The sequence below is a fragment of the Protopterus annectens genome, chromosome 13.part0 (genome assembly GCF_019279795.1).
Source record: "Protopterus annectens isolate FY-2018-M chromosome 13.part0, PAN1.0, whole genome shotgun sequence".
NCBI classification, from domain to species: domain Eukaryota; kingdom Metazoa; phylum Chordata; order Ceratodontiformes; family Protopteridae; genus Protopterus; species Protopterus annectens.
In genome coordinates this window covers 244,194,160-244,211,084 of record NC_056747.1, presented here as the reverse complement: position 1 = coordinate 244,211,084, position 16,925 = coordinate 244,194,160, and the positions used below count along the sequence as shown (strand labels likewise).

Genomic DNA, 16,925 nt, shown 5'->3' with positions numbered 1-16,925 from the left:
GGGCCACCACTGCTGCTCTCAAAGACTGGATTAACTTTTCTCCTTTGTGGACCTAAATCCTTCCTAATATGCTGGGCTGACATCAGACCAGGGGCACATAGTGACATTTTGAGGGAATGCCCCCCCCCCCCCGGTGACTCATTCCTCATACTTTCCCTGTATGTTGCAGCAGTAGATTACTGGTACAGGACTGGCATCACCACCAGTGCTAGAGCTCTATTCGCAGCATACCATCCAAAAGAGGAGCTCGGCTATTTCCTCTTCATTTCTCCCTACGCCAGCTCCAACTGTTGCCTGAGCTGCTAATTGAGCTCAGATTACTTGGGTCATAGTCAAAACTTTGTTCAGCTTCACTGGCAAACGGAGAGATACTTCTGTGAAATTTGTAGAATTCTAAAGACTCCTCCTAGGTGAAGGTGAACACTTTGTTTTCATTGTTCATAGGTACTTTCTAGGCTGTTGATCTGTGAAAAGATCTTAAGAAGCGTAGTGTTTATCTTGTTTTGCAATACTAGTGCGAGTTACTTTCCTATGGCATGTCTTACTCCTCTGTCAAGATTAATTTGCTGGCAATTTCAGCATGTCTGCCAGTGGATACCCTCTTTCAAGACATTCTTATGCCAAAATGTTTTTGAAAGGGGTATTGCAAAAGAGACCTCCAAGAAAAGTGGTGGTTCTCCCTTGGGATCTTAATTTTTATTTTAGAAACGTTAACACTTGCTACATTTGAACCAGCTCATTTGGCTTGTGGGTCTTAACATGGAAAACAGTTTTACTGATTGATCTGACCTCTGCAAGAAGAATGTCTGAGTTGCAAACTCTTATGGTGGGTCAGCCTTATCTTATTTTTCAGAGAGACAGGGTTTGTTTGAGAACTAATCCTTTTCAAAAAAGTCAAAAGAAAACATTGTCATTCAGAAATCACACAAGTGCAAAAAACTGAATGAAATTCTGTGTCTCTGGACGCAATGTGCAGACAACATATAGATTATTTTTCACAGACCTTTACACATGTAGCACCTAGCTGTTACATCACAGACATGCAGGCAGACAAAATAATACTGCACTTAATTAGAAACACATTTTTAACACATTTCACAGTGAACACGTACTTGCATGAAACTTAGTATTGCACAGGTACTTGGTTAAGATATTGCATTGATCCTTGCACAGAAAGAGACATTTAAGTATTGCACTGTGAACATTAAAGTATTGCACTATGGACCTTATGGTTAATTTATGAATTCGCATCATGTAGTGCACTGAAAGAAGAGATATTTTACTACACTACTACTCCCCTAGATATCCTATAAGTTACAGTCATGGTGAATATTGCACTAAGTATTAGATGAGACTGGTAACCAGGTTAAAACACAATGTGAGGCAAGCTACTACAGTTTCTACTGACCCAGATGGCCATCACAGAGCGTAGTTGTTACCAGAGTTCAGCAGCCTGATGACATTAGGGAAGAAGCTGTTCCTGAATCTAGTAGTTCTGCAATGTATTCTTCGGAAGCACTTTCAGGATGATAGATGCAGGAACAGTCTGTAACCAGGGTGAGCGCAGTTCTAAATTATTCCTCTGGCCCTGCTGAGACATCTGGATAAATACAAGTCGTAGATAGATGGTAAGGTGGTCTTGATGATCCTCTTGGCTTTCTTCACCACTTTGGAGGGATTTGCACTCCGAGTAGAGCAGCTTCCATACCATACATTGAGGTTGTCCGTCAGGATGCTTTCTATAGTACCTCTGTAGAAGGTAGTGAGAACTGTCGATGGGAGATTTGCTCTCCTCAGCCTTCTCAAAAAGTGCAATCTCTGGTGTGCTTTCTTGACTATGGCATTTGACTAGGACTTGTCTTGGAACACCAACACAATGTCACTCCCAGAAAAGGCTTGCACTTCCTTCTTGTGAGGTACGTTCCACATAAGGCTTCCTAATGGGGACCTCATTCCTTCCTGGATTATTTACTTTATGCCTGAAAATCTTGCTGTTACTATCCTTCTGAAAAAAAAACACAGCCTTTCTGATATGTTGTTGTAATGGAAGGTCCACTTAGTAGGCATTATTGAATTTGAGAATTTCTGATTTACAAGTATTATCAAACCTGTGCTTTTAGTTTCCCATGAGGAAAGAGTAGGGTTTAGAATGAATTTCTTATTTAGGTTTAAGGTTGCCATAGAGTCAGACTTGATCCAGTATATTAAATAATTTCACCATACAACAAAAGTAGTTATAAGAAAAACCAACAACTTGTAGTCAAATAAATCCTCTTTTATTATGAAACACTCTAGCATCTCGGCTAATGCTTAGCCTTCAAGGAGTGAATTCAAAGTAATACTGTTTCACTTTTTATACCCATGGTATCCAATAAAACAATTCATCAATTATATAATTAAACAATTAAATATTTAAAGTCATGTTTAACCAACATTACTTAAAAACATGCTTTTAAAGCTACACAACACATTTCCAACAACAATCTACATTTAAACCATATGGGATCAGAGTCCCAAACTTTAAAGTAAACACAGTCTCCTTGTACAATAACATATTTCTCTTGTAATCCTCATTTTATACCTGTATTTGTTGCAACACTGTAGCTGTTAAATCTTTAGGAACACTGTCATGATATAATTTAAAATGTTGAGCTAAGGGACTTTCCTCTTTATTTAATCTAATGTCCCTTAGATGTTCCAGTAACCTAACCTTGAACATTCTCTTTGTTTGACCTATATAAAATTTATTACATCCACATTTTATAGCATAGACTACACTTTCTGTTAAACAATTAAATGTTGCAGCAGCTTCAAATTTGATATTATTAATACTAGAAAAAGTTTGCACAACATATCTGCAACCCAAACATCTTCCACATGGTGCAGTACCTAAAAACTGAATCTGTTGCGTTAACCTAATTTGTGGTCTCTTAAATTTTGTATGTACTAACCTATCTTTCAAGTTTGACCCTCTCTTATAGGAAAAGACTAAATTCTGTTCCACTAAACCTTTCAACTCTGGAAACTTGCATAGGAATTGCCAATAATGTTTTATAACTTTGTTCTCACTCAACAAGTTATATGTTAATACTATAAAAAAACTATTTACATCTTTATATGTCTTTAAATTTTCTTTTGGATGTCTATATATTATTTTATTATTATCTTTGCTATATCTATCCCTTCTAACTCTCTCCATACTTTTCTCTATAACATCTAGGTTATATTTTCTCATTTTAAACGTATTGGCCGATTTTAAATACCTCATTTTCAAAATAAACATTGTTGTTACAAATTCTAGATAATCTCAAAAATTCTCCGTATGGTAATGATTCTAAAGTAAGGGTGGGATGACAACTGTTTCCTAACATGAATTGATTTACTACATCAAATTTTCTATGTAGCCCAGTGGCAACTCGCTCACCAATTTTTTCCTTCTAACGTTATATCTAAAAAAGAGATCTTGTTTCCCCACTGTGAACCATCAAATTGAAGGTTAAACCTATTTTCGTGTAATTCTGTTATAAATTGTTCAATAAATTCTGAACTTCCATCACATAAAAAAACAAGTAGTCTATAAATCAATAATATTTCTTTACATATTTCTTAAAAAAACAATGTATATAAATATACTCCTTCTCAACCATCCCCACAAGAAGATTTGCATACATAGGGGCAAAAGACAAACCCATAGAGGTTCCTTGCAACTGATGGTAGATTTTGTCTTCAAAACAAAAATAATTATTTTCCAAACTAAATCTTACTAATTCCATCACATAATACGCCACTGGGCTATCATCTAGGTATAACTCAAGAGCTTCCATACCAAAACTATGTTTAATATTGGTATACAAGCTTTTAATATCTAATGTCTTCCAAAACATATTTTTCTCCCATCTTAATGTGTTCATCTTCCCTAAAAAAATCAAAAGAATCTTTAATGTATGATGGAAGACAAACCACTTTCTTCAACAAATATTTGTGTAATACAATACCTACATTATGTAAAAAATATTTCCTAGCTGAGACTGTGGGTCTACCAGGAGGATCTCTCATTTGATTATGCACTTTAGGTACGCAATGAAAAGATGCCATATCAGACTTATCACATGCCAACTTTTTCTCAACATCTGATTCAGACCAATAGCCCAGTCTCCACCCTTTATTAATTAATTGGGTATATTTCTTTGTAGCTTCCTCTAACTTGCATCGTGTTACTACTTCATAAACATAACATCATTAAGTAAATCATAACACATTTTGCTATATTGTAAGTAATGCATCACAACAATCTTGTTTCCCTTGTCTGAAGGCTTAATCACAAACTTTCTGTTCTGAAAATTTTTTTAATGACGTCCATTCGTTCTTAGTTAAATTATATTCAACATTTTGTTTATTGAACGAATTAAAAGACAATTCCAGCTCAAATTCCACCTTAGAATCCATTTTTTAATGCCGTCATGATTAAATGGTGGCATAAAATTACTTAAAACTTTAATATCTGATGTATCTAAATTACAATAGGCATTCAATCACTATCATATGAAACAAAGGAGGCATCTGAAACATCTTCTCGTTCTTCATCGCTATATTCAGCATTCAACACCACTTCTGTATATATACGCTGAACACTCTGATGTATTTGAAAAAAATAGCATAAATGCATTTTTCATACCATTTTCTGCAGCTGACAGGGTTTTCTACCAGGGCAGTGGCTCTGTCTGTATTTGGCCTTTTTCTGTAATGCCACGCTAAATTACATTTTGTCTTCCTTTAAAACATTTGTGGGGCAGTGAAAGTCGGACATTTATGTACAACTCCAGGTCTTGTTTCAGTGCTACTGTTTGAGGTATGTTTCCATGATGATGGCTGCCAAGGTGGATTAGCTAGGGGTCTGTTATCTAAAGATTATCAAAGCTGGTCCTCTTATCAGGCATGACAGTTATATACTTACTGTAATATTTGATTTACAAAAAGCATTGTTTTTAAACTTCCTGTCTCTTACCACCTGCTGATCAGCCCCCTCCGCTCCTCATTCAGCTGGCCCATCTGTTCCTTCTTTATCCGAGGTTAGAGCTGACTGAATGGGGATATCATTTAGGCAGCCATGATCTTTTTTGTATATACTTTGAGTATCTCCATAAATATGCATATATTGGTGAAACTACTAAAATGTTTAAGGTTAGGTTATAGGAATGTGTGAGGGGTATACAAAAATGAAATGAAATCCTGGTTGCTCTGCAGTGATGAGAAATGTCATGATGGTTGTTGTAATAATTTGAAGGCTACTAAAACATATTAATGTTGATGGGAGGGTGATAGAGGTCTGAGGGATATACATAGATATATATATATATATATATATATATATATATATATATATATATATATATATGTGTGTGTGTGTGTGTGTGTATGTATGTATACATACACGTATATACATTTTAAAGTACCAAATACTAAGAACAAGAGGACTAAACAGAAAATGAAATTGGAAGTGTTCATTGTGATAATTCTATTATGGATTTTTTTTGTTTCATTTGGCTGTGTTGATTGTTACTCAGAAGTTTTGTACGGTGTAGAATACTTTTTTTATGGACTGAAGCCCCAGAGGGTTTATAAAAGTTTTTCTTGATTTCCTTTCTTTGTTTCTGCTTGCCGGTTAGTTGTCATCCTGTTTCGTTACTAATCCCATAGAGCATGCTCAGTAATTTGCTCCAGGGTTCAGTGCACAGTGTGCATGTCATTTTCCTTTGTCAGGACTCTCCAGCACCGTCCACCCAGAAACTAGCCCTCACATGTGGTCTCCGGTTTCTGTCTAGGACTGTACTCCAGGCACATACACCCCACAAACTCCTCCAAAGAAAGATGAGCTAGTGATGTAGCATCATTCCTTTCTTCCTCCTAATCGAACTCTGATAGTTTGGGTCAGTGCCTAGGGCTTTATCCCTGGGCGGCAACAGGGCTGGGCTGGTCCACCTTTGGTAACATTCCCATCTTTTTCTTTTGGCCCCTCCCAAAATTTAGTGAAAGCTGGCCTTCTTTTAGAGATGCATCATTATAATAAGAACACAACTTCCATTCCTCCATGGCAGTAACAGTACTGTAACTGTATAAGTAAAAGGGCTGTTATCTTTTACAGTGCTTATATTCTGCACTTTATTTGCAAAAATATTTTTAACACAGATTTTATATTTTAGCTGTAGTAGTTTTAATATTAATGCTGTTTCTCTCATAGGGCAAGGCCATAGTTGTATGAATCAGTTCTATTACATGCTGACAAGTAAGATGTAGATGTATTTTAATATGAATATCCTTTTTATTTCAGACACCAGCTGCTGTGAAGAGAGTCAAAGAACTGCTTACTGCTAAACCAGAGTGTGTAAGTGTTTGTATTCAGAATTTGTTACTTTCTATATCCTGGACACTGTAATGGGGGGGATGTTACCTGACAGTATTGTTCACATTTTTTGTTAGCTGCTAATATCAGCACAGGCCTGTAAGTTTTTACTTACTTTGTTAGCAAATACAAGCTAGGCTTGTAACAGCATTAACAGTCTCCTTGACAGCTAGAAGCACAGTTAGCATCAGGTCAGTGACTTGTACTGAATGCTTGGATTGACGATGCACTAGTGCCATAACAGCCTTCTTTGTTTTTACTGTGGATTCCTATTCCTGATGAAAGCAAGTCTGACTTGATGTTGTGCTACAACATGGCTCTTTTAAGTCTGTACTCCGTGTACCAGGTATTCTAATTCATTTTGACTGTTATTTCTTCTCCCTCACTGGTTTGGTTGCCAATACTGCCAAAATGAGTCCCATAGGAAGGGAGTGGGCTTAAGGGCCACCACTGCTGCTCTCAAAGGCTGGATTAACTTTTCTCCTTTGTGGACCTAAATCCTTCCTAATATGCTGGGCTGACATCAGACCAGAGGCACATACTGACATTTTGAGGGAATGCCCCCCCCCCCACTTCCTTGGTGACTCATTCCTCATACTTGCCCTGTATGTTGCAGCAGTAGATTACTGGTACAGGACTGGCATCACCACCAGTGCTAGAGCTCTATTCGCAGCATACCATCCAAAAGAGGAGCTCGGCTATTTCCTCCTCATTTCTCCCCACGCCAGCTCCAACTGTTGCCTGAGCTGCTAATTGAGCTCAGATTACTTGGGTCATAGTCAGAACTTTGTTCAGCTTCACTGGCAAACGGAGAGATACTTCTGTGAAATTTGTAGAATTCTAAAGACTCCTCCTAGGTGAAGGTGAACACTTTGTTTTCATTGTTCATAGGTACTTTCTAGGCTGTTGATCTGTGAAAAGATCTTAAGAAGCGTAGCCCTGCATGCCTATGGTAGTTATTAGCCATTACATTTTGCAATATGAACCTTCAAAGACCGGCCGCATAAGTATATATTTGGTAGTTGCATTTTTCTGCTATCCATGAAGGTCATAGGTGCTAAACCAGGGGTGAATTCACGGTTTCCCATCTATTTCTCCAAGTTACATTTGAAAAGAGTAAGGGAAGTAATCTGCTTTATGTAGAGAGGAAGACGGTTCCATAGTGATATTGTCTAATCTTGCAAAAGAGATTTAGGTCCCTTGAGCAGGTGTTTTGGATACCATGTAACTTAAGTATGTGTAATAGATCTGGCAAAATATGGTCTGTTGAGACTCTGTACATGAAGCAGAGGTTGCGGTTTAGTAGCCAGTGTGATACTGCAAAGAGAGATAAGGCTTTGAGATTGTTTACTTAGTTTTTATGATTAAGGCCTTTTTTTAGTGAGGAAGCATTGTGGTCATTCCCACTGTGGCAAGTGTATGGCAAACAATTGTATCTCTGGATCTGGACACCATACCCTTCAATGTAAGCTGTGTAATGAAAAATGACTTCTTTACAGTAGTGGATACGTGGTGATCAATGGACAGTTCATTGTCAATATACATTCCCAGATGTCTAACTACAAGACCAGTTTTCAGAGGGGAGTTGTCAGTCTATGGTCGTTAAAAAGTGAGTTGCGCTTGCCAAAGGATATGCTTGTATGTTTCTTGGCATTTAGTTTCAGGCCATGATGTAGGCACTAACCATTTGTTTGGGACAGGCCCCCTTGCAGGATCAATGGCACCAAGTTTGCAGTCCTGTGCACACTTGGTCAGTCATATAATCCCTTAACATTAACTTTGATCTCCGAGAAGTAAACAGAGAAGTAACCCAATAGTGGTAGGTCTTTTGGAGGAGGTAGAGATGCCCACGCTTTTTTCCTGTGTTCTATTTGTAAGTCTGTTTGCTAGCAAATAAGTTGCATAGAAGTTAACATTTAAATTGGAGTGTCTGTATATGATGCCCAAGTGGAGAATGGTGTTGGAACACCTTTGCAGGGTCCATTTAGGCAGTGTGCACTCAGTTGCCCTTATGAATTGCCCCAGTGAATTATTCAAAGAAGTTAGTTAGGTTAAGTAGGCAGGACCTGACCCTGACAAATCTGAACTAAGTTGGGTTGAGAGTCTCTGTCACCTGTATCCCTATTTTATTAGTTCCAAAATGATACTTTACGTGGCCTTGCAGATGAGGCTGGTCCATAATTAACCAGGCCTGTTGTAGCCCCACCTTTGTGCAAGAGAATGACTGCCATTTCCTCTATTCATCCAGCACAAAGCCTGTTTTGAGGCTGATGTTGAATAGCCTCTGTAGGGAGTCTGACAGTTCATGTTTCAGGCTAGCTAGTAGGCAGCTATCTTATCTAGCCCTACAGATGTAGCGTTATTGGCCTTGAATAGTGCCTTGAGTAGTGCTTTGAGACCTTTTTCTTGGGAAATTTCATGGAGGTGTAGGTGTAGGTATTTGATGTGAGAGTATTAGAGAGGAGAGGGGGGTGACTTTGGAGTTGAATTTGACTGCTAGTAGATTGACTGTTCCCTGTAGGTCTGAGTAGATGATGTACTTTACTTTTAGCTTTTCACAGTGCTGGCCATTGTTTTTGAGATTTCTAACATAATTAAAGAAGGCTTTGGTTATTTTTCACTTGGGTGGCTATTTTTACATCTTATCTTAATTTTAATTGATTTGATTAGAATACGGAGTTCATTGTTTAGTTTAGCAAGATCTTTTTGGCTTCTGGAAATAGACTTATTTTTGTGTACCGTGAGTTTTTTTTTTCTTTTGTTATAGAGCATTTTTGTATTAAGTTTCCATCACAATGGTTTATTTTTGTACTTTTTGTTGTATTTATTTCTGAAAGGAATAGATGCATCTGTGCAACTATTTAACATGCATAGAACTTGATAGTAAAGGATTCCGTGTAAGCAGCAGGATCATTGAAGCTGAAAAGGCTACTGAATTTAGTAAAGTCATCATGCAGTTTTAGTGGATTAGCCTTTAACTAGTCTTTGAATATTAAGAAATTGTCTTCCAGGCCTTCTTGCATGTTGTCCTGGAGCAGAATTTTGCCAGCTTATTGTTAAGAGAAGAGGATTCTCTCAGAATCACCTTTGGTCCCAAGGATGACTTTAAGTTCTTACACACAATAACAGTGATGTGCTACATAAACAAGGAGGAGCCAGATTTTATCCTCTTTGCAGACTAGCCATGTTATAATGCGGTATAGCTTTATAGCACATAATTCTACAGGTATCCTACATTCTGTCAGAGCAGAATTGTTTGGCATCCTACATTCTGTCAGAGCAAAATTCAGTCAAACTAGGCAGAACAATGCACACCCTTTCTTCAAGTAGACCTTATTGCCTCCTCTTTGAAAAATAAGCTGGCAAAATTCTGCTCCAGAGCAATGTACACGAAGGCCTGGAGGACATGTGCTTATCTTTTCCTTGGCTAGGAATGTTCCTATGTGCTTGTCCGCCTTTTCCATTGATGTGCATGGTACTTCTAAAGATTCTGAAGGAATCTCCCAGGAGCATTGTGGTGACTTCCTTAGGTTCTCCCTTTTTTGGAATTGGCCAGGGGCATTTCCCACAATCTTCCTTACGGACTAGATATACTCAGATAAGAACAGAGGTGCTTTATACATGCGGACCGTTAAGAGCTTCAGCTGACTGCCTGGATGATAGGGTCTTAATACATTTTAGGCACTTGTTTACTGGGGTATGCAGCAGGTACTAACTGAGACAAGAAGTCCTGCTTCTAGAAAGTTGTATATGAGCAATTGAAAATATTTAGTAGTGGGTGACAACAACATAACCAGCACCTATTCATGGTAGTGTTTATCTTGTTTTGCAATACTAGTGTGAGTTACTTTCCTATGGCATGTTTTACTCCTCTGTCAAGATTAATTTGCTGGCAATTTCAGCAGGTCTGCCAATGGATCCCCTCTTTCAAGACATTCTTATGCCAAAATGTTTTTGAAAGGGGTATTGCAAAAGAGACCTCCAAGAAAAGTGGTGGTTCTCCCTTGGGATCTTAATTTTTAGTTTAGAAATGCTAACACTTACTACATTTGAACCAGCTCATTTGGCTTGTGGGTCTTAACATGGAAAACAGTTTTACTGATTGATCTGACCTCTGCAAGAAGAATGTCTGAGTTGCAAACTCTTATGGTGGGTCAGCCTTATCTTATTTTTCAGAGAGACAGGGTTTGTTTGAGAACTAATCCTTTTCAAAAAAGTCAAAAGAAAACATTGTCATTCAGAAATCACACAAGTGCAAAAACTGAATGAAATTCTGTGTCTCCGGACGCAATGTGCAGACAACATATAGATTATTTTTCACAGACCTTTACACATGTAGCACCTAGCTGTTACATCACAGACATGCAGGCAGACAAAATAATACTGCACTTAATTAGAAACACATTTTTAACACTTTTCACAGTGAACACGTACTTGCATGAAACTTGGTATTGCACAGGTACTTGGTTAAGATATTGCATTGATCCTTGCACAGAAAGAGACCTTTAAGTATTGCACTGTGAACATTAAAGTATTGCACTATGGACCTTATGGTTAATTTATGAATTCGCATCATGTATTGCACTGAAAGAAGAGATATTTTACTACACTACTACTGCCCTAGATATCCTATAAGTTAGTCATGGTGAATATTGCACTAAGTATTAGATGAGACTGGTAACCAGGTTAAAACACAATGTGAGGCAAGCTACTACAGTTTCTACTGACCCAGATGGCCATCACAGAGCGTAGTTGTTTAGAGTTCAGCAGCCTGATGACATTAGGGAAGAAGCTGTTCCTGAATCTAGTAGTTCTGCAATGTATGCTTCGGAAGCACTTTCCGGATGATAGATGCAGGAACAGTCTGTAACCAGGGTGAGCGCAGTTCTAAATTATTCCTCTGGCCCTGCTGAGACCTCTGGATAAATACAAGTCGTAGATAGATGGTAAGGTGGTCTTGATGATCCTCTTGGCTGTCTTCACCACTTTGGAGGGATTTGCACTCAGAGTAGAGCAGCTTCCATACCACACTACGAGGTTGTCCGTCAGGATGCTTTCTATAGTACCTCTGTAGAAGGTAGTGAGAACTGTCGATGGGAGATTCGCTCTCCTCAGCCTTCTCAAAAAGTGCAATCTCTGGTGTGCTTTCTTGACTATGGCATTTGTGTTGGTGTTCCAAGACAAGTCATAGTCAATGTCACTCCCAGAAACTTCGTGCTTCTCACTGTTTCAACTGTTTCCCCATTGATGATGATGAGGGGAGAATGTTCCTTGCAATTTTTCCTGTAGTCCACAATTATCTCTTTTGTCTTGTTTATGTTTAGTGCTAAGTTATTTCCACACCAGGTAGTCAGTTATTCCACCTCATCTCTATACGATGTTTCACCATTGTTACTAATAAGGCCCACCTCTATTGTGTTCTCGGCAAACTTGATGTGGTTTGTATTGTACCTGGCTGTACAATTGTGTTTTAACAGTGTGAACAGCAAAGGACTTAGTACACATCCTTGTGGGACTCCAATGTTAAGAATGATGCTATTATCTGGGGAGTTATTTCCTGCACACACTTTAGGAAGTCTGTCTGTGAGAGTCAAGAATCCAGTTACAAAGTGGAGTGTTGACACCTAATTGAAGTAGCTTCATTACCAGATGAAGAGGGATGACTGTGTTAAAAGCAGAGCTTAAGTCGATGAATAGTACCCTTGTGTAGGTGTTTTCATTCTGTGTTCCAGGGATAGATGGAGTGCTGGAGAGATGGCATCTGCCATAGAGCAGTTCGTTCAGTAAGCAAACTGCATAGGGTCAAGATCAGCAGGCAGACTAGAAGTTATGGCGTCCTTGACCAGCCTTTCAAAGCACTTTATAACTGTTATGCCTGAAGTGGTATCCAAGTTTAATTTAAGCCAAACTATCCATCTCCCTGAACCCAGAAATGAGGGAGAAATACTTCATACCTTAGATGTCCAGAGACAACTCTGGTGCTATCTCGATAGAACAAAATCTTTCAGAACTTGTCAGTTTTTCATTTCCTCTGAAGGTAAGAAGGTAAAAAGGGAAAGCCTGTATTAAAATAGACCATTTCCAAGTGGTTTTAGTTGCATCAGAACAAAACTCTGCCAGGCAGGTTCAAGACATGTTCTTCTAGAGCCTTGGCTTCATCTATGGCGTTTTGGAAAGGGTTGTAATGTAGAAGTATCCTAGAAGCAACAACTTAGTCCTCTACACATACTTTTACAAAGCATTACAAGCTAGAGTCTTTTTCCAAGTTTGGTCCTAGCAAAGCCTGACCTATTCTCCAGGGGTCCCTGGACCCTTCCACTTCCTGTTTGTACTAAACTATTGTAGTAATCTACCTGTCTAGCTTAGGCTACTGCAGCATTGATCAGTGTTTGAACATAGTACAAGTGTGTAAGTAAACCTACTACACAGATGTTTGAATGATCGCTGCTGCATTAACCGCACCCTCCACCCATTCTGTTTGTTGTTCAGTGTATTTTTTATGTCAAGGGTCTACTGTTTTTGTAAGTTTACTCCTTTTTTTTTTTTAATTTGGAACTTACATTAAGTAACACACAAACTTTACAGCAATTAGGATGATAGCCCCAAAATTGTATGGTTTGTGATGTACAACAGGTGGACAAAGATGATACTTCAGTTTTCCAAGGCCTGCTTATTTAGGATAGGTTTTTATCTTTATACCACTGTGTAAGTAACAGCGAACAATATAAAGTTCCTGAAGTTCCATTTTTGCATACAGTGCTACAGCTTGGCCTATGTCGCATTATACAACTGCTCTTCTTATGAAGTTTGCGTCAGTGCTGTAGTTGATTTTGGCTGCCCCTGTGTCTGTTCATGGTCATGAGTCTTTAGTCAGACTATTCAGTTGGATGTTGCATCACTGTGTTGCCTGTATGGTTTAAAAAGAGCTACTTCATATGGGCCCAGTTTTTACAGTAAACTGTTGGTACAACAGAGTTGCTGCCTCTCAGAACTTAGTTCTTTGATTTGGTTCCCAGTTGGGGAGCTTTCACTTTCCATATATAGGCAACAGGTGCAGCCAACACCTCTCCATATTTTTTTGCAAATGAAAATTTTTCATATTTTGTTTAGGAATTTGTCTCCTTTGGCATTAAGTTCATGGACCATTGGCCCAAAAAGAGAGCATTTGAAAAGTAGGGAGAGGCCTATCAGACCAGGTCTTTGTAAGCACTCTGTAGTAGATGACCATACCAAGCAACATGGGAGAGACTAGTGACCCCACATATTAACAAGAGACTACGGGAGATGTTGGGTAAGATAGTTATAAATGCAATTGACAGGTACAACAGAACCCATTAATTTTTTTTTTTTTATAGGAGGGAGGGGTAAAATTTATCTTATAAAAAGTTTAGTAGCTTACATTTAATACAGATGAGAGCACAAAATGATAAACATTAATAGTTCTTTCAGAGGTAGTTTAAAGAAGACCGTGATTAACAGCAGTGTCATTGTGAGAGAACGCAGGGACAAACCACCTGAATGTAGGTTATGTTGTATTGTCCTGTGGGGATACAGAGTGCTGTGTGGGAGCAGGAAGAAAGGGCTAAAAGAAAATCTAGTCACACTGGTAACACCACCAAGTCATTTTTAGTATAAAAAATATAAATGCAATCATGAAGAATGAAACAGGAATATTTTTGTTTTTTTAACTGGTTTTGTCTTGGCTGTTTGGGCAGTTTTTCCATCTCTTTCAACTTCCTGGTCCAAAAGCCTGAGTTTGCACTTTTCCCACCTTTCCTGTAACAAGTCTAGTGCAGATACAGTCCTGGATACAGCAAATCTGTATGTAAGCTTCTGAACCCCCCACACCTGTCTGTGTTGGAGGGAAGCCTTCTAGCTTATCAGTGGGAGTAGTAAGCATTAGGTAGGCTATCTACCACAAGAGGAGTGGTTACTGGCCCAGAAAGTGAAGTTTATTGGCTGTTTGGGCAGTTTTTTCCATCTCTTTCAACTTCTGGTTCAAAAGCCTGCATTTGCGCTTGTTTCCAACCTTTCCTGTAACTAGTCTAGTCCAGATACAGATTTGCTGTATCCAGGACTGTTTGTAGTTTCTGAGCGGTGCCAAAGTCTGCTCTTCATTTTTCCCTTAGACCTACTAGTTCTCTCCTCTCCTGCACTTTTACTAGCTTATCAGTCTAGCACTTTATCAGACTTCTTGTAGCAGTTATTGTAGCACACAAAAGTGCCACCAGCACTAAATGTTGTACAAGGAAACAGCTCCAGTACTTATTAATACCCACCCATCCAGGCATGTCTAAAGGTCAGTTCCCTTTGCTTTCTCCTGTTAACTTGGTGAATTTGGGCATCCTGAGGCAATGTAGCAACTGCCTCATGTACACCTCCAATTCTCTCCTCTTACCTTCCAACACTCAGACTTGCGAGAGATGCTTTTATATATCTAAATTGGAAGCCACACACTCTCCAGCCATGACCGGGAATAGCTGGTCAAGGGGAGGAGGTCAGCACTTGCACCACACCACATGGAACATGTAGCCCTCCAGAACACACACCAGCACTGCCTTCACATAAAAACACAAACCACACACCCACCTTTGCGGAGGCTCTCCATAAAAATCTACCCAAACAGCAGAGACCTCGAAGGCAGAAATGCACACTACCACCACAACACAACACTAATCATCATGAGACACATAACTCTCCTAAACAGTGTGCCATTCCACCAAAGCCCCTAAGGCAGAACAGCATGCCCAACACACTAGTCATAGGTGACTCGATAGTGAGGCACACTGATGTCCCACTCACTAGGTTGAATAAGGAGAAAGTAACAGTCAGCTGCCAGGATCCACCACATAACGCATGCACTCAGGTCCCTCAACAACAGGTACAGATGGGACTCTGTTATTGTACATGTGGGTGTGAATGACCTGAGACGTACCTCCCTGGACTACATGAAAAGAGACCTGGAGGAGCTCTCTGATTAACTAGCCCAGGCGGGTATGACCCTATCCCTGAGCAGCATCCTACCATCACCCAGAATGATACCACATACAAGCAGAAAATGATCAATTTCAACAATTGGCTAAGTTTCTGGTGACATTGTAAGAAGATCCAGTATCTACCTGGGATGACATGATTAACAGACCTTGATGCTTTGCAAGAGATGGCCTGCATCTGTCAACCCTGGGCTTCCGGATACTGGCCAAGGCTCTTGCCACCCCTATAGTGCCTTTTTTAGGCGGTGTTCCAAAGACCAAATTACCACCGTTACAGCTACAAACAAATGCAATCTGAGGGTCATGCTGCTCAACGCTAGAAGTCCAAATCTGAAAATGCACTTGCTCGAAGCACTCTTTAAAATGGAGAACATCAACATTTGTGCTGTGTTCAAGGCAGCAGAAGGCACCCCTGCACTACCAAGCTATAACTCATTCCACACCTTTCGGCCCAGGAACTTGGACTGAAGCTCCAAAGGCAGTGGTGTTTCCATATTCATAAAGGATGTGCACACCTCCAGACTGGTAGTCCAGCATAAAGCATCAGAGATACTTCAGGTGCAGCTAACATTGGGTAAGACAGCAATTCAGGTTGTAACCTGCTATAGGTCCCAAACAATGTCCCAAGACTCGCTCCACATTCCTAAGCACATTGGAGAATATGTGGGTCCAACCTAACATACTATTACTGGGTGACTTCAACTACTCCTCCATTAACTGGGAAAACTACTCGTGTACCAATACACTTGCCCAACGTTTCCTGGAATTCATTAATTCAAATGCCCTGGACCAGCTCGTTCTTACCCCCACTAGAGGTAGCAACATCCTTGATCTGGTCATTACTAACATGGGCGACCGTTGCTCTACACCAATAGTTAACTCCTCCCTGGTTACATCCGACCACAAACTAATCACCCTGGAAACTCACAACCCTCCCACCCACTCCCCTGCAAAGGTAACTACCATGAAAAACTTCTCCAAAGCTAACTTTGGGCTCCTAAAAACAGATGTGGCTAACTTCATGGCACCCATGCAAATGGAGAATAGTTGCATGACCACTGAATCACAAACATGTACACAAATGCATGGATCTCACCATACCCAATAGAACCAAAACACTCTCCTCCAAAATAAGGAAGCCAATCTGGTGGTCCCCTGCCATAAACAAACTCTACAACAGAAGGAGGAAACTGATGCAGAACAAGATGAAGTCCCAAGACTGGAAAAACTCCCTTATCAGCATCAACAAAAAGTTTAGAGCCCTCATCAAATCCTCTGAAGCTAGCTATGAAAACAGAATTGCAGCAGATAGTAAAGACAACCACAAGGCCTTCTATAATTATGTAAAGAATCTCCATGGCAATACCCAGATTTGCTCTGAGCTACTACACAATGGTACCTCCTACACCGAGCCAACAGATATTGCCAGTATACTGGCCGATAGATTCAGTGCCAACGTTACCCCTCTCTCCCTCCCCAAAGGACCAATCACAATATCAGTAGCTTGCTAGGCACCCAGTATTATTGCTGCA

At 39.6% G+C, this 16,925-nt stretch overlaps 1 protein-coding gene across 2 annotated transcripts in view; it reads left to right on the top strand.

Annotated features, from left to right (window-relative positions):
• LOC122787208 (iron-sulfur cluster assembly 1 homolog, mitochondrial-like) overlaps nucleotides 1-16,925 on the top strand; it is a 161,446-nt gene that overhangs the window by 49,815 nt on the left and 94,706 nt on the right. The window contains exon 2 of one of the 2 annotated variants that reach the window (XM_044053799.1): nucleotides 6,329-6,382. The exons of the other annotated variant lie outside the window; for it this stretch is intronic. Coding sequence (XP_043909734.1) covers nucleotides 6,329-6,382 — 54 coding nt within the window. The remainder of the gene's footprint in view (nucleotides 1-6,328; nucleotides 6,383-16,925) is intronic. 2 annotated transcript variants of the gene reach the window in all.